The sequence below is a fragment of the Entelurus aequoreus genome, linkage group LG11 (genome assembly GCF_033978785.1).
Source record: "Entelurus aequoreus isolate RoL-2023_Sb linkage group LG11, RoL_Eaeq_v1.1, whole genome shotgun sequence".
In the NCBI taxonomy this organism is placed as follows: domain Eukaryota; kingdom Metazoa; phylum Chordata; class Actinopteri; order Syngnathiformes; family Syngnathidae; genus Entelurus; species Entelurus aequoreus.
Genome location: NC_084741.1, coordinates 55,474,323 through 55,492,971, shown reverse-complemented (window position 1 = coordinate 55,492,971; position 18,649 = coordinate 55,474,323). Strand labels below are relative to the sequence as shown.

The following is an 18,649-nucleotide window of genomic DNA, read 5'->3' as shown; positions in this document are numbered from 1 at the left end:
ACAACTTTGGAGTACAACTGGATAACCTACTCAGTGGCCTATTGGTTAGAGTGTCCGCCCTGATATCGGTAGGTTGTGAGTTCAAACCCCGGCCGAGTCATACCAAAGACTATAAAAATGGGACCCATTACCTCCCTGCTTGGCACTCAGCATCAAGGGTTGGAATTGGGGGTTAAATCACCAAAAAATGATTCCCGGGCGCGGCACCGCTGCTGCCCACTGCTCCCTTCACCTCCCAGGGGGTGAACAAGGGGATGGGTCAAATGCAGAGGACAAATTTCACCACACCTAGTGTGTGTGTGACAATCATTGGTACTTTAACTTTAACTTTAATAAAAATGCTGGACTCGTACAAAGCTCTTTGGGTAAACGTCTACCATGTATGGAGATATCTACTGACATAACTAAGCAGGGGTTCCGCAAGGCATTAAAAGTCATTAAATAGGTTTTGCGAAAAATAAGTAAATAACACATCGTTCTGACCCTTAATTTGAACCCACGTTTCAGAATTGTAATTAACTTACTGAAAGCTGTAGGGTTTTGTTTATGCACAAGTCTATAGCACATTTGCAGACTGTTTGCTTGCAGTTATGAGCCGTCATCCTTGTACTTTGAATTTTACTTTAAACAACTTAACAATCACAAGAAAGGATCGCGATAGTCATGTAAAAAAAATTACAAAAAATGTTCACACAATTTATTTCACCGCACATGCTTCTTTATTTAACCATGAATGTTTACCTGAAAGGTGGTGCTGGCTGTTATAAGGTCAGTGATTAGGTCAAGGCATGTTTTGCTTCAATAAACACCCTGACTTGACTTTAGATAAAACTGTTACATTGTTTTAAGCAAACAAATGATGTGCATTCAAGTAACACATTTAAAAAATGTAGCACAGTACCTTTGTGTGAGCCATTGGTATCATGTGTGTGAGTGTGTAAGTTTAGAGGAAGCTTATTTATTCTCCTGAAGAAGTAGAATGTCAGTGGAAACTGAAGATTTCAGTTGATCTTCTGCATTGATGACAAAATTACATTTTAGCAAGTCTTGTATGACTTTTTTTTTTTTTTTTGTTGCCACTAAGCCCTTTTTTTTTTAAACTCCTACAGCATTGCAGTGAAATGTTGCAAATGCAAGTCTAATTAAGAGACAAGCAAAATTACAGTGAAGTTTGTAAGGGACATATTGATAAATATCCCAACTGAAACATTGCAATATCAGGAGACTTGCATTAGCTTTCAAATGAACGACAATCCATCAATCTACTCAGATCTCAAATCGATAGGAAGACGAATGGGCTCACAGATCATTGGAAGTATATCAAAAGAAAATAGGCTTTCAAGGACCATTTTGTCAGGATCCAACAGGTGAAATAGAAAACAAAAATGTAATTGTATAAAATTGCAGCACTGTGGAACAGGGTTTAGTGTGTGTGCCTCACAATACGAAGGTCTTGAGTTCGATCCTGGGCTCGGGATCTATTACTCCAGCTTTCTCACACTTCCAAAGACATGCACCTGGGGATAGGTTGATTGGCCCCAGTGTGTGAATGTGAATGTGTCTGTCTATCTGTGTTGGCCTTGCAATGAGGTGGCGACTTGTCCAGGGTGTACCCCGCCTACCGCCTGAATGCAGCTGAGATTGATTGATTGAAGCTTTTATTAGTAGATTGCACAGTACAGTACATGTTCCGTACAATTAACCACTAAATGGTAACACCCGAATACGTTTTTCAACTTGTTTAAGTCGGGGTCCACGTAAATCAATTCATGGTAAAGACTCCAGCACCCCCCGAGACCCCGAAAGAGACAAGCGGTAGAAAATGGATGGATGGAAAATTGCAGCAATTGCATTGAGCAGCAGGAGGGGTAAATATTATCAGTTCCTTCAAGTTTTAGAAAGACTGTATGTCTTAGCTTACGATTATGTTCGACTTTTGTGGTAGCACTTAAATAAACCATGCATCCATTGTCCATACTGCTTGTTGTAATGGTGAACTAGAGCTTTGGAGATGTCTACAAGAGAGAGTAACAGTAGAAACTCGACTGTTAGCCAGTACAGATCAAAAAGTTGATGAAAAAATCTGAACCGTCGTTCAGTTGAGCTGACACAGATTGTTGTGACGTGGTGTTCGGATCATGTGATTTATTTTTTGTTTGTGTTAGCAATCAGTTTGTTTTCTATTAAACACAAATGTTTGGATGTGACTTGATGTTGATCAGACAACTTGTGGATGTGTTTTGTATTTTTCAGCCCAACAAACAAATTAAACACAAACATTCCTGGGCCTAAGAGTGCAATTTTTTTTTTGAATCATCTCTCACTCAAAAGCGCCGAACAGTTCCCAGATGACGTCAACGTGTGTGGATATGTTTTTATTTCCTTTTATTTATTTTTTAAATTTTTTTTACAAATTATCTGACTACTACAAAGCCGATTGAAAAGCACATTGCACTGTGCTTATCAGAATCGGAATCAGAATCAGAAAAGTTTTATTGCCATTGTTTGAGAACGGGTTATGCTTATGTTAGCCAGCTGTTGTTGTCGTTTGGTTGTTGCATCTTATTCATCTTCATTTCTGAGTTAATGATAACTTAAAACCTTCTAGTATTGGAAGTTATCAGGGCACTCTTTTTTTTTATTTCAAAACATACTCGAGTCTTCTCCACACTCTAAAACAGACCTGGGCATTCTGCGGCCCGCGGGCCGCATCCGGCCCTTTGTGCGTCCCTGTCCGGCCCGCGCGAGGCCAATTATAAATTACAAAATACATTTTTAAAAGTATCTATGTCGAGTGTGCAATACAACGGTGCTGCTTTTGTTTTGAAAATCGTTATTTGTATTACTTCCGTGTGGACGTATGCGTGTGCGTGATTGTGAGTGAATGTGAACAGCTGCAATTACAAAATAAAGTTGAAAAAACATCTATGTCCTGCGCACAATACAACTGTGCTGCTTTTATTTTGAAAAGTATTATTCATGGGCGTGTGTCCGTGTGTAACCTGCGAGTGAAGGTGCACATGCAGCGACAAGTGATGCACGGTTTACACCCGAGACGCTAAAAAGAGAAAAGTTGATGAGGAATGCCGTGTTTTCAACAAGGCATGAACTGCAAAGCAACGTCCCCTCTAAGGTGCGTGCCTGCGCAATTGCGCACTGCTCAAGCATCCGCTGCGCGCAGCAAGTATATGCCGCGCACCAAATCAAATCCCATCTGAATTCTAAACAAAATAAACATATTTATTCTATGGAATTTTGCAATGCAACTTTGAGTGACAGTGACAACAAGCGGCCCTAATGGTGTTCGTCAACACCGTTTACAACACCGTTCAATTGAACACCGTTCAATTATTGTAACGTCTATCGAGATGCTTCGAGGACAGGAATTATATCGATCACTTTATTGAGCAAAACTGTTTATATTCGGACATAACCACACCAAAAACATGAGTAAAACAATTCTATCTCGAAAAACTAGTCATTTTCTGCCGTACAAACCAGGCCAAAACCAACTTGTCATCTGTCACCAACACGCATAGCACTAAACCACTGGTGCGTTTATGGCCACACAAAAAGTCGGACAACTCAAACACCACACAAAGTTACACTATGACTCCTCAGTCATACGTGTGCTTATTTTACTGTCATTTATTATTAATGTTAATTTATTTATATTAGTCATGGAATGCTGTTACACACACGATGTTGAAGTATTACTATTATTATTAATTATTATTATTATTATTATTATTATTATTATTATTTATCTTACGGTATATATCAAAAATAATATTGAGCAAAATTTAATTGAAATATTGTCGATGTGGCCCTCCAGCAGTGCTCGGGTAGCTCATGCGGCCCCCGGTAAAAATTAATTGCCCACCCCTGCTCTAAAACATAGCAATCATCAAACATCCTTAAGAACAGCACCATATAGTACTTCCAGCCTTCACAATAACAATGCTGTGCCTACAAACTGACTGCACTAACAAAATAAAGATTTCAACATAGAAAACTTTACATAAGCACTTTGTACTTAAAGGCCTACTGAAACCCACTACTACCGACCACGCAGTCTGATAGTTTATATATCAATGATGAACATTGGAACACATGCCAATACGGCCGGGTTAACTTATAAAGTGCAATTTTAAAATTCCCGCCACACTTCCGGTTGAAAAACTCCTTTGGATATGATTTATGCGCGTGACGTCACAAAATCCACGGAAGTGGTTGGACCCCGTCGAACCCGATACAGAAACCTCTTGTTTTCTTCGACAAAATTCCACAGTATTCTGGACATCTGTGTTGGTGAATCTTTTGCAATTTGTTTAATGAACAATGGAGGCTGCAAAGAAGAACGTTGTAGGTGGGATCGATCGGTGTATTAGCGGCTAAGTACAATACTTACAGCAACACAACAAGGACTAGCAGACGCCTAGCCGATGCTTGCCGCCAAACCCACGGATGAAGTCCTTCGTCGCGCCGTCGATCGCTGGAATGCAGGTGAGCACGGCTGTTGATGGGAAGATGAGGGCTAGCTGGCGTAGGTGGAGCGCTAATGTTTTTATCATAGTTCTGTGAGGTTTCAGGCACAACACCGGTTGCTAAGTTGCTAAATCAGCCTTAGCGTCGTTAGCAACAGCATTTTTAAGCCTTACCAGGCTGAGAATTTTTAACTGTGTAGTTACATGTACATGGTTTAATAGTATTATTGATCTTCTGTCTATCCTTCCAGGCAGGGATGTATTTATTGTGTTTCTATCTTCATTTGAGAACGATGCTATCACGTTAGTTTAGTAGCTAAGTGTGTCACCGATGTATTGTCGTGGAGATAAGTCACTTTAAATGTCCATTTCGCGTGCTCGACTCTCATTTTCAAGAGGATATAGTATCCGAAGTGGTTTAAAATACAAATCCGTGATCCACAATAGAAAAAGGAGAGAGTGTGGAATCCAATGAGCCAGCTTGTACCTAAGTTACGGTCAGAGCGAAAAAAGATACGTCCATCACTGCCTCTCTAATCCTTCACTGTAACGTTCCTCATCTACGAATCTTTCATCCTCGCTCTAATTAATGGGGTAATCGTCGCTTTCTCGGTCCGAATCTCTCTCGCTCCATTGTAAACAAAGGAAAATTGTGAGGAATATTGCCTCCTGTGACGTCACGCTACTTCCGGTACAGACAAGGCTTTTTTTTATCAGCGAGCAAAAGTTGCGAACTTTATCGTCGATTTTCTCTACTAAATCCTTTCAGCAAAAATATGGCAATATCGCGAAATGATCAAGTATGACACATAGAATGGATCTGCTATTCCCATTTAAATAAAAAAAAATCATTTCAGTAGGCCTTTAAGCACTCATTGGTACTTTGATGTTACAAAATTGTTATGCTTTGACCTAAATAATGGGTAAAAAATTGTCCAATCATATATTACTCCAATAAATGTAAGGATGTTTGTATTTAATTAACAGACAATTTATTAAATATAATTTATTACACAATAAGCTAAATTCTAAAAAATTACAACGGAAAAAACAGATTTAGGGAAAAGAGTAAACAGATTTCATAGGGCCCTAAGCATGTTACCTTAAAACAATTACTTTTCCATTATTATATTACAACATTTTAGGGGTGGAACGACAAAAACAGTATTATTTTTATAACCGCAGTAAAACTCCCAACGGTTAGTAGTATGTCCATTTAAAATAAAATCTTTTGAAAAACCATGATTGACAACTGCACTTTGATAAACTCACAGACTGACTGGCGCCAGCTTAAATGCCAACATGAAAACGAGAGACATTAAAGTCTTTCCCAATTAAGAAACAACATACCCCAACCTACATACATTAAACACATTGATGTTTGAACAACTAAGATATTCAATTGTTCACATTGAACCTACAAGCTGTGCTCTCTTAAAACAGAGGTGTTTTTACGATGCGTTCAAGGACCGCTGAACAGAGTAGGATGCCACAAGGCCGGACAGAAATACCAAATAATAATACAATAATTTATTTGCGTGCACTTTTCATTCAAGCAAATATTATAGTTCTACAGTACATGCTAATATTTAAAACAAAAACAAACTTAGCCATTAAAACAGATACAGTAACTAAGACTAAAACACTATCAGTGAGGTATAAGAAACACAAAACATGCAAAATAGTGTTTTTTCTAACCGAGTGTCTATTTTTTTTTTTTTAAACAACTTGGTCAAAAAGATTTCAGTGTGTGTTGTGTATAAGTACTTTTTTAAACACATTCAACAATACCGCGATAATAATAACCGTGAATTTTGGTCACAATAACCGTGACATGACATTTTCATGTTGTTACACATCCCTACAACATTATTTGACATTCACTTGAAATACTGGGCAAAATCAATCCAATGATGTATCAGTAAATGTAAGGATTTTTGCATTTAATTCAAGGGCCACAGCTTTAGGAACAATTTTTAAGTTTCATTTTATGAGATATTTTTGTAAGTACCACAACTGATACATTGTAATGGTGGATTTACAGGGATATTTGTATTCTGGTGTGTTAAAAAGAACAATAATGTACACAGAACAGAACTGATAACTGTGTCACAAAACCATCAAAAGATCCGAACAGTGAGTTTTGTGGACCGTTTCACCCATAGTCGCCTGTCAATCACAGGGCACGTTCACACATTCAAAGTAGAGTCCAAAATTATTCATACATGTGTGTTTTAGGAATGCGGGAGGAAGCCAGAGTGCTTGGAGAAAACCCATGCACACATTGTGAGAAGATGCAGACTCCACAGAGACAGAGCAACAATTTCAATAAAGCATAACCAGTAATTATAGGGAAACTGCAATTTTTAAGACAAGGTAATCAAGCATCATCCACTACAGCAAGCCTAATCAGAATCAGAGGGATTGATTCTGGGGAAAAAATTTATTATTCCTTTGCATTCAGTATTTTACAGTGCATCATTACAGAATAATAAGAATATGTGCAATCACCAAAGAGAGGGGTTTTTCAATTACATTTGCATGTTTTTATCCTTGATGGTAAATTGTGCAATGTTATGGGAATATCCACTTGTCCTCACGGCTAACTAGGAGAACCTATTGGACTCATAAAATACCATTTTTGAATTCCTGGTTTTAACTTGTCATTGATTTTATCTCCCTGCAGCCTCCGTGAGCAGCATGGGCCAGCCTCTAGCAAAGAGAGAGTCACCGATGGAACACAAGGTACAAGTCTCTCCAGGTGCTTTAATGCCTTTGTGTGTTTGAGAGGGTTTTTTATGGGTGTGAACATTACCTTTTATTATTTGGAGTTTGGACTGACTGTAGACAAGCAGTCAGGTTTTTTTCACTCCCTCTCATTTACTAACTGTAGTGAACTTATCAAGTCTCTTGAATAAAAACACGCCCAGTTATTTTAAACAGAGCAGAGTGTAAAAAAACATGCCCTACGTTAATCTCTTTATTTTTGCTCATAACTGATCATTATCTCAAATGATTATTAAAGTGTATGTACTGTGTCTAATGTATCTCACTAAAGTGTTGCCATTGTATTACAATTCTGTATATCTTTATTTGAAATGAAATGAAGTTAATTATATCAATATAGTGCTTTTTGCTCGTGACTCAAAGCGCTTTAGATTGAGAAACCTATTATAGATCCACAATTGGTGGTGGTAAGCTACATTTACTCAAGTGTGGGTAGCACTCAAAGCAAGGTGGGTGAAGTGTCTTTCCCAAAGACACATCGGCAGTGACTCAGAGGGCAAAAGCTCGATTCGACCCAGGAACCCTTAAGTTTCAGGGTGGCTGCTCTACCATCTGAGCCACGCTGCCCCATGAAATTAAACTTGGATATACTTTAGAGTAGTTTTTGTGCAGCTTGTTGTAAGTATATGTTAACTACCCACTGAAAATGACATACAGCCATTACTGCCTAAATAGTACCAAGATAACAGTGTCTTGCTTACAAACATGATGGCGGTAGCTTCATGGTATTGGGCAGCATGAGTGTACTGAGGAGCTTTGGTTCATTGAGGGGATGTTATAGTTGGACATTCTGAAGCAGAGAATGATGCTCTCCAATTTTTCGATTTTGTCATAGCAGCACTGCCAGCACACATGAGATGTAGTACCCGAGGTCCCAGATTTAGCCCAATGAGTAGTACAAGAACAATGGTCTGTAGGGGAGAGTGGGGTAAAATGAGTCAGTGGGTAAGTTGACCCACCCCTTGTATCTAGGTAACTTTACACATGATTTGTCATGTGACCATACATTTAGGAAGCATTTATCATTTCTATCTTGCTGCAGAGAAAAATATACCATAAGAGATAAGTATCTTTTTACACAAACACTGATTTTTGCTTGTCAAAGTAAGTTCTCTGTATATCAGGTAAAATTACTGTTAAGCAAAATGATACTTTTCTAAAATTATATATAATATAATGTATAAAATTATTTCAATCACTTCACGAAAGATTAGCCTACATTTCTAAGCTAGCCCTTTTTTTCCCCAACAGGGTGGTTATGGGGCAAAGTGAGCCAGAGTCTATGGGTAAATTGAGCCAGTGATTCAACTTATACCCATCCATAAAGCACTGAAATTCAGTAGAGAGAGAGAGAGAGAGAGAGAGAGAGAGAGAGAGAGAGAGAGAGAGAGAGAGAGAGAGAGAGAGAGAGAGAGAGAGAGAGAGAGAGAGAGAGAGAGAGAGAGAGAGAGAGAGAGAGAGAGAGAGAGAGAGAGAGAGAGAGAGAGAGAGAGAGAGAGAGAGAGAGAGAGAGAGAGAGAGAGATCGATCAGAAGGCATAAGAAAAAGTATCTGCATTTGATTATTAGCAATCCGGGGAGGGTGTTAGTTTAGGGTTGTAGCTGCCTGGAGGTGAACTTTTATTGCGGTTTTAAAGGAGGATAGAGATGCCCTTTCTTTTATACCTGTTGTTAGCGCATTCCACATTGATGTGGCATAGAAAGAGAATGAGTTAAGACCTTTGTTAGTTCGGAATCTGGGTTTAACGTGGTTAGTGGAGCTCCCCCTGGTGTTGTGGTTATGGCGGTCATTTACGTTAAGGAAGTAGTTTGACATGTACTTCGGTATCAGGGAGGTGTAGTGGATTTTATAGACTAGGCTCAGTGCAAGTTGTTTAACTCTGTCCTCCACCTTGAGCCAGCCCACTTTGGAGAAGTGGGTAGGAGTGAGGTGGGATCTGGGGTGGAGGTCTAGAAGTAACCTGACTAGCTTGTTCTGGGATGTTTGGAGTTTAGATTTGAGGGTTTTGGAGGTGCTAGGGTACCAGGAGGTGTATGCGTAATCGAAAAAGGGTTGAACGAGAGTTCCCGCCAGAATCCTCATGGTGCTTTTGTTGACCAGAGAGGAGATTCTGTAGAGAAATCTCGTTCGTTGGTTAACCTTTTTGATTACCTTGGTTGCCATTTTATCACAGGAAAGGTTAGCCTCTAGAATGGAACTTAGGTAGGTGACCTCATCTTTCCTGGTGATAACAATGTCACCCACTTTTATAGTGAAGTCATTGACTTTCTTAAGGTTGATGTGGGACCCAAACAGGATGGATTCCGTTTTACCCAAGTGTATGGATAGCTTGTTGTCAGCGAGCCAGGTGCAAGTTCTACAGAGCTCAGCACTGAGAATTTTCTCCACCTGTGACTTGTCCTTGTCGGATACCAGCAGGGCAGAGTCATCCGCAAACAAAAACAATTCACAGTCGCATGCCGATGACAAGTCGTTTATGTATATTAGGAACAGTAAAGGTCCCAATATACTGCCTTGGGGGACTCCACAGCTCACCGAGAGGGGGGGGGGGGACGGTGCCGTTTACCTCTACCACCTGCTCCCTCCCCTCCATGTAAGATTGCATCCAGCTCCATGAGGTTTTGTTAAATTTGATTGCTCTGAGCTTATCCAACAGTATAGCGTGGTTAACGGTGTCAAAGGCCTTCTGAAGGCCCAACATGACCATGCCGCAGTATTTGCCCGCGTCCACCTCATGTTTGATGTGGTCGGTCAGATAGAGAAGGCATGTGTCAGTGGAGTGGTTAGTTCTGAAGCCGGATTGGAATTTGTACATGAGTTTATTAGTGGCAAGGTAACTATCGACCTGTTCATAAACTATTTTCTCCATTACTTTAGAAATGGAACTGAGAATAGAAACAGGTCGTTAGTTGCCAGGTTCCAATTTGCTTCCTTTTTTAAAGAGGGGAGTTACTCTTGCTATCTTAAAATCATTTGGTACTTGGCCTTGTGTAATTGATAGGTTTATTATGTGCGTGATGATTGGGGCAATGATGGAGGCAGAGTCCCTGAGGAATCTGGAGGGAATATTATCAAGGCCGGTGACCTTGTTTGGGTGGAGCGCGCTCAATTTTTTAAACACCTCATCAGCTGTGACCATTTCTAATTTGAAATCATCGTTGGATACTCCTAGCTTTCTGTAGAAGGCTTTAATGTGTTCTACACCAAAGCAACCAGAGTGGTGGGACAGCTTGTTGACAAGAGTTGCGGCTATGCTGGTGAAAAAGGTGTTAAGTCTGCTAGCTAACTCCATTTTGTCTGTAATGAGAGAGTCACCCTCCTTGATGCTGATGTTGGTGAGTCTGGTTTTAAGTTTCTGGCTGCAACCAGGAAGTTGGTTGTTGAGAATTTTCCAGAGCTCACATGGCTCATTTGTGTTTTCCTCCATTTTGTCGTTAATGTAATTTTATTTTATTTATTTATTTTTTTTTTAAGGATTTAGTCAGGTTGGTTGACTTATTTCTTAATTTATTGCATTGCTTTTTGAGAGTTGAAAGGAGTGATTTGAGGTTGATATTATTGGGTTGTTTATCTACTTCTGTTTTACATTTTTGGTATTCTGAGTATTTTCTGTCTCTGTCTTTTATGGCAGCTAATAGGTCCGGATTCATCCATGGTTCAGAGCGGGCTTTGATCCTGACTGTTTTCACGGGAGCCATGTCATTTAGTATCTTTAGGAACGCTGTTTTGAAGCGATCCCAAGCAACATCGACCAGGTTGCTCGCGAGCACAGGGGACCAGTCCCACTCATCCATCCATCCATCCAATTTCTACCGCTTATTCCCTTCGGGGTCGCGGGGGGTGCTGGAGCCTATCTCAGCTACAATCGGGCGGAAGGCGGGGTACACCCTGGACAAGTCGCCACCTCATCGCAGGGCCAACACAGATAGACAGATAACATTCACTCTCACATTCACACACTAGGGCCAATTTAGTGTTGCCAATCAACCTATCCCCAGGTGCATGTCTTTGGAGGTGGGAGGAAGCCGGAGTACCCGGAGGGAACCCACGCGGGGGAGAACATGCAAACTCCACACAGAAAGATCCCGAGGCTGGGATTGAACTCACGACTACTCAGGACCATCGTATTGTGAGGCAGACGCACTAACCCCTCTGCCACCGTGCTGCCTCACTCATCTAATTTTAAATTGAAATGGTCATTGGAGTATTTTTGAGGGATCTGGATTGGGCTGTTATGTGGCCATTGGCTTTGGGTTTAGCTATTTTGCGGGTGCAGAAGGTTAGATAGTGGTCGCTAAGACCACAGATCATGACCCCACTATTTTTTATTTTAGGCCAGTCTGAAGTGAGAATGAGATTTATGGTTGATTGGGTGGAATCACACACCCTTGTAGGTAGCGCTATTAGCTGGGAAAGACCGTGCAGATTACAAAACTTGTTGTAGGATCTGAAGACAGGCGCATCTTTGCGTTGAATATCTGTGTTCAGATCCCCAGTTATAATTTTCTCCACGTTGTCTGTCCCTGCCAAGCACTCTTCCAGAGCCCATAGAAATCACTCTGATTAGGGGGTCTATAAACAGTCCCTATTAGTACCGGCTTAACGTTTTTAAATTTGATTTCCGCCCACACAGATTCCAGGTCATTGTGGTTAAGATCAGTGCGAGTTATGTATTTAATATCTTGGTGAATATACATACAAACGCCCCCACCGTGTTTATTCCTATCCTTTCTGATAACCGAAAAGTTTTCTATTTCTATCTCTGAGTCAGAAATACTTTGATCAAATTTGGTTTCAGACAAACACAAGATTTTTACCTTCGTGTTGAGGAACATTTCTCTGATTTGGTCGAGTTTGGTTCCAGAGAGGCTGTTCACATTAAGGTGGATGATGTGTAGTCCACTGGAACCAAAAAGAGCATCAAAGTCCGCTGTGTTGTGGTACTGACCAGAAAAGTTGTTGGTTATTATTGCAGTTGAAGTTGGAGAGCAGGAGGGAGAGAAGAGAGAGAGAGAGAGAGAGAGGCATATTGACCTTCCTCCAGGTGAAGGGGGAGGGGCGGAGTTGGAGAGGGGGAGGCCAGGTAGGGTGGGTGGGGGTGGGGGTGGATTTACTTTTGGCGAGGTTTTGTCCGTTTGAAGACAAACAGAACAAAGAAAATGTTTGTGTAAAGACGCCTCTAAATCCTGTGTATGCCGTGGGTCCAGACGCCGCGTCCTCGACCGTCAGGGACCGGGGAGAGGCCGCGTGGACCCCTGCCACACCGTCTCCACTGCATACCGGGGTGTCGATGTCGACAGTCACCTCGTTGACCGCCGCCGCGCAAGACAAGAATAACTGGCTTATAGAAACTCACCTTTGCATTCAAGGAAAAGTATGAATCATATTTGAGGATGTTACTTTAATCTTAAAAGGCTGAGTGAACTGCAAGGAGTAAGCAACAGTTCATATTCCCTGCAACATTGACAGTTGAAATATTGATTAGTGTTAAATGTTTTTGAAACTAACTGGTGGTTTGTTCTCAGAAGTTCAAAACCATTCAGTTTGTTAGCACAATATGCTAATTTTACATTTTTAAACACAGATGGTCAGTTACCCCCAGATGGATCAACTTACCCACTGACTTGGTTTAACTTACCCCACACACAGGGCAAGTTGAGTCAGAGGAGCACTATTTTTTGAGAAGTCCTAATTTTGGGCAGCTTTGTCAGACATTTATTTTGATAACTTCATTTGATAGGAGACATCCTGAAATACAAGAATATGTTTTCACTGTAGTACTGTGTCATTTTCCCTGACCTCCAGGTCAACATAAGCAAAAAGTGATTCATCTTACCCCACTCTCCCCTATGTAATTTGAATGGAATAGGACATAAATAGACAGAGTAGATTGTGATCCTGTTGTGCAAATGAAATGTAAAAACAATGACACCAAACCAAATGAAATTAATATGAATATGAACGTTTATTAGTTTTGAGTTCTCTTTAGTAAGATCCTAGTTTTAGCTATCACACTGGTTGGTAAAGCCAGGAGTGGATAATGTTGACTATCACTACTAATGCTGACTATTTGACAGAATATTTTTTTATAATTTATTGTTTCCTATATTTTATCTTTCTATTTTGGTGCAGACAAGATGCGAGGAGTGTTTGGAGTGTGTGAGGGTCAGGATTAAATTGGATCATATGCCATTTTATGATATTATGCAATTAACCCAAACCTTGCCTAAGTCTTTACTGTCACAAAATTATAGCAGCAGTAATGTGTGGTAATTATATGTGAGGCAGCTTTCAGCTTTGCAAAGATTGCAGGGTTGTTGTGAATAGGCTATTGTGAGCAAGGGCAGAGGGGGGCAAGTAAGATGTAGAGGGCGGCTAAAAGCATTTTCCAGTGGCAAATATTATGGGCTGTAGTGTTCTGCTTATGTTTGACCAGCCTGGCTGAGCCCTAAATGGGCAGAGAGATTGTGTCAGCAAATTAGGGAAAGAGGGGAGCCCTAACCTTTGGATGTATCAGCTGACTCATGATCAGGAAAACCATGGTGTAAATAAAAATGTGTCAAAATCCAACCTGCTTGGAGATACATTATGGTAACTGGAGATGTGTTATTATATCACATATTCCAATACATAAGTTGTCTATGGTGGAATAGGAGTCATTTTAGTGTCCTGCAAAACAACCAGTTCCCATAGTGACAATTAGACCGAAAGAGAACATGACAGATGTACGCAGGTTGTGTTTAAGTGTTAGTTAGGTGTGGATCGATTATAGGACAGACAGGTGTGTAGTGCCAGTCCCTTTTATCACACCAGAACTTGGTGGTGTTTCAACCATAGTGGTTTAGGTGTCTAAAAATGATGTCCTAAATTCCCACTAGATTTTAGTAATATTACATTCTCTTATAAAGTATACATAGGTTCTTCAGAGTCTAAATGTTTTTTAACAGACTTGGCTCGTTGTTTGTGACACAACACAAAGATACAGTATATCCTGCTGATTTGCTGCAAACAGTTGTGGTTTTTTGCTTTCTCAGCATCAACATGACTTCAGGATGTGGTAGTGGGGGCATGGTTCCACAGTGCACTTAGAACTGTGTTCATACTCCACCCACTAGTCCCCTCAAGGTCAATCTAAGAGATGAGTGTGTATCTCAAGAATCAGATGGCAGGCCGCACTTTTATGAGTACAGTTTTTGTTTAAAAAAATATGTGAGTTACATCTGCATGAGGTAATACTGTGTAGCTTTTCATATTGTAATGACTGTAGGCCTAATATTTTTTTCTGGACAAAATCTTGTCAGAAAAATATTGCCAACAATCAGTATTTTGGTATTGCATTATTTTGAGACCAAGTTAAGCACTAATATACTTGAACTTTGGTTTCTCTTTTTTTTTTTTTTGGTGAGTTTTTTTACCTTTGGAAGGTCAACAACTTTACCCTTTATCAATGCAATTATCCAACATAAGCAAACAAAACAACTCTCAATCTCCGTTACCAAAAAATTGTGCTCTAATAAAATATTGAACATCTTCAAGTGCAGTTTTTTCCCCAGTTGGAAAAACTGGGTTGGTTGTTTGTTTTATCATTTCGCGATCACTTAGCAACTAATTGGGCATTCTTGCTCTTTTGTCCGTGTTGATGGGCTCATCTTGCTCACCCGTTTGAAGCCGTAGTATTTCCACACAGGGACATTTGACTTTGCATCATCTTTTTTCCTTTTAACTGTTGTTACCTTGTGGTGCTTTTTACTAGCGAGTAGCCACTAGGGAGGCTATGTCCATGCATTCTGTGTGTGTAAGCAAGTGGTTCTACCTCCACCCACCAAGACAAAGATTGGAGATGACTGACAAAGGTTAATTCCGTTCATTTATTTCTTCTATTTTATAAACATGCTCAAATGCTGAGAACGATGCACAGAGTGAACCCTCTTGCTCCTTGTTTCGAGAGATGAAGGAAACTTACACACAGGGACATAGCAATTTATTGATGACGGCAAAGTTATCAAGTTCATTTATCGTTCGATTAATTCATTAATGTATTTTTATTATGTATTTATTTATTTATTTATTTATTTATTTATATATTTGTTTATTTATATATTTATTTATTTACCGACCCAGGCCTAAATGGCTGTTGCACAAAGTTAGGACGAATCAAAATTGACGTTCTGAATAGGAAATCCTTGTTTATCATGTTTATGTTTTGTGAAATGTGGTATACCTTAAAGAGGAACTGCACTGTTTTTAAAGGGTTATAACATGAGGATGTTTTACTTTTTGTTTTGCATTCTAAATCGTATACAAGTTAGAAAAATTCAGCTAACATTTGATTCAATGGGAGTCACTCTTTTCCACCTATACAGCACTCTGAAAAAAACATCCAAACACCTTAATAAATGTTTCATATACACACACTGTAAGTATATATGTAATGTAGTAACAGGCACATTCATAATAGCATGTAATATTTTGCTTTTTTTTTTTTTTTGGTAAACTTATTACAATTCACATTTTTCCTTCAACAACAACAACAACACTGAGTACTAGACTTCACGAGAGATAACAAACATAATAAAACAATCATGTAGTGTACAATGTCTGCCCTCACTGGGATGACGACTGATGGGATGTTCATATCTTCTCGTTCAGATGAAGAATACACGTAATGCTTGCAAAGGATCAATCAATCAATCAATCAATGTTTATTTATATAGCCCTAAATCACAAGTGTCTCAAAGGGCTGCACAAGCCACAACGACATCCTCGGTACAGAGCCCACATACGGGCAATGAAAAACTCACCCCAGTGGGACGTCGATGTGAATGACTATGAGAAACCTTGGAGAGGACCGCATATGTGGGTAACTCCCCCACCCCCCATATGTGGGTGCACTCTAGCTTCTTTTTGTGTCTTTCTCGCCATCCCCGGTTCTAAGTTGGATGTCAAAGTATAAAAACTTTTCAGTTCATGGCCCCATCCTTCTACTATCCAGGTGAGAAGATTGAGTGATTTATAATCTAGAATTAACTTTCACCAGCTCTGAGGCGAGAGAGCAGCTCCCAAGCTCATGATGTCAAGTTAAGCTAATAAGCTCTCTGTGATCAATGCGTTACTAAAAATAGGTCTTTAACGTCAGCACTTATAATAACAATATCACTAACACTTGTTTAATATTCAGGTTACAAAATGTAAACAAAGTATATTTGGCCCTTTTAGGTAGCTATTTAGAGAGCTTTGTGGGCGGAATAGAGGAAATCCCATTGACTCCATTAATAGCTGAATTTTGCTCATGTTTATTTATTATTTAGAATGCATAAAAAAGTAGAAACATGTGTTCTTGTCGTAAATGATAGATTACATTTGAAAAAAGTGCAGTTCCCCTTGAGAAGGTATATGACTGTAAACCACTAATATGGTGAACATCACTTTTCAAACAGTGCTGTATTGTACATACCTCCCTTTTTGCACTTGGATACAAAGTGCATTTCAATTCAGGAGCCAAGTCCTTCAAATAGTTGATTTGAATAGAATAGAATAGAATAGAATAGAATAGAAAGTACTTTATTGATCCCTGGGGGAAATTCAGCACCACAGTTCGCTCACAATAAACACTTAGGTATTTTTTTTTTAGATGTGAATAATATAAATACAGTCTATTATACAGCATTATTCACATGTGAATAATATAAATACAGTCTATTATACATTCAAGTACAGTCAAAAAGGAACATATGCATTATACAGTCTGATAGCTGTCAGTATGAAGGACTTCCTGTGTCATTCCTTGTTGCATTTTGGGAGTCTGAGCCTTCCACTGAACATGCTCATTCTCTCCGCCAGGTTCGAGTGTAGTGGGTGGGAGGTGTTATCCATAATGGCTAGGAGCTTTGCTAGACTTCTCCTCTCTGACACCACCGCCAGAGAGTCTAACTCCACTCCCACCACGTTACTGGCCTTCCTTACCAACTTGTCCAGCCTGTTTGCTTCCCCCGCTCTCAGTTCTCTGCCCCAGCAGGCCACGGCGTACAAGAAGGTGCCCGCCACCACCGACTTGTAGAACATCTTCAACATCTTTGTACTGACGTTGAAGGATCCTAGCCTCCTGAGGAAGTAGAGGCGGCTCTGACCCTTCTTGTAGAGTTCCTCAGCGTGTTTTTACCCATTCAGCTTGTTGTCGATGCATCTATAATCCTCAACCATGTCCACATTGACCCCCCTGAAGGAAACAGGGGTCACCGGAGTACTCCTCCTCCTTCCCAGGTCCACAACCAGCTCCCTGGTCTTCGTCACATTGAGCTGAAGGTGGTTCTTTCCACACCATGTGACAAAGTCCTCCACAAGTGCCCTGTATTCCTCCTCATCAACATCTTTAATACACCCCACTATCGCAGAGTCGAATGAGTACACGCTCCTTCGTGTGCTCCTTCAAATTTTTTCCTGAATTTGAGTGGGTCCTTTGCAATCAAGGCTATCCTCAAGGTCTATTGCACTTTCATAATTGAAATTCTTCCCTCAAAAACCAGGAGCAACGGGTACAATGGGATGCCAGCAAAATACAGCAACAGTGGGATATTCATCTTCACTCTTTATTCATTTTAACATTTAGCAGTGTGGGGAAGGTCACTTAAACTACACACAACTGCTTTTAATGAGAAATACAGAAATAGAGAAATTGGTCATTATACACATCCAAATGTTATAGTATTTAACTCTTTACAGTTGTTACACTTATGCATTGTTATATACAGGTACGGTACAAATGAGCACAATGGCACTGCTCGGAGATCACAAAATAAAGGCAGAGCCTATAGGAGTCACTTACGGTAGGATGGCAGGCATAATTGGTAAGCATAATTATAATGGCGTCATAAATGTCTTGTCTGTTCTGCTTGACATGTGTCGGAGTCAAATGATGCTTCAGTTTCTCCAGTGCACAAGTTCATGTTAACCCTGCTCAACAGCAGCTGAATTTAATTGTCAGTGAGGTGTAATATGATGTTCTAAGCCAAAGGATGTGTCTGCCCTCGGTAAAAAACTGCCCACCTAGAGTGCTCTTCTATCTACATTCAGAATCATCAGTGTGTGATGTTGTAGAGCGGATTCAAGTAAAGTCACATCACTTTAAAGGCATACGACATTGTCCACAAAATGCCGTAAAAGTATTATGCCCGACTTAGTGTTTATGTATGGAAATTGCATAGAATGGAGCAACGTTATTTAACAAATTTTTGATTTACATCCAGTGTTGGTTTCATTTCCTGCACAGGTAGATACTCGTGCGTGCGTTTTATAACCAGTGGGGGGTAGAATACCCAAATTTAGTTTGTGTGTGCGTGTGTAAAACATAAAAATTATATACTATTTGTTGCAACATT

General features: G+C 40.0%; 1 protein-coding gene across 2 annotated transcripts in view; it reads left to right on the top strand.

The window, feature by feature from the left end:
* Positions 1 to 18,649, top strand: part of LOC133660260 (myelin basic protein-like) — a 74,738-nt gene that overhangs the window by 17,518 nt on the left and 38,571 nt on the right. For both annotated transcript variants that reach the window (XM_062063570.1, XM_062063569.1), the window contains exon 2: positions 7,174 to 7,232. In XM_062063570.1, coding sequence (XP_061919554.1) covers positions 7,188 to 7,232 — 45 coding nt within the window. In that variant the 5' untranslated portion in view covers positions 7,174 to 7,187. The remainder of the gene's footprint in view (positions 1 to 7,173; positions 7,233 to 18,649) is intronic.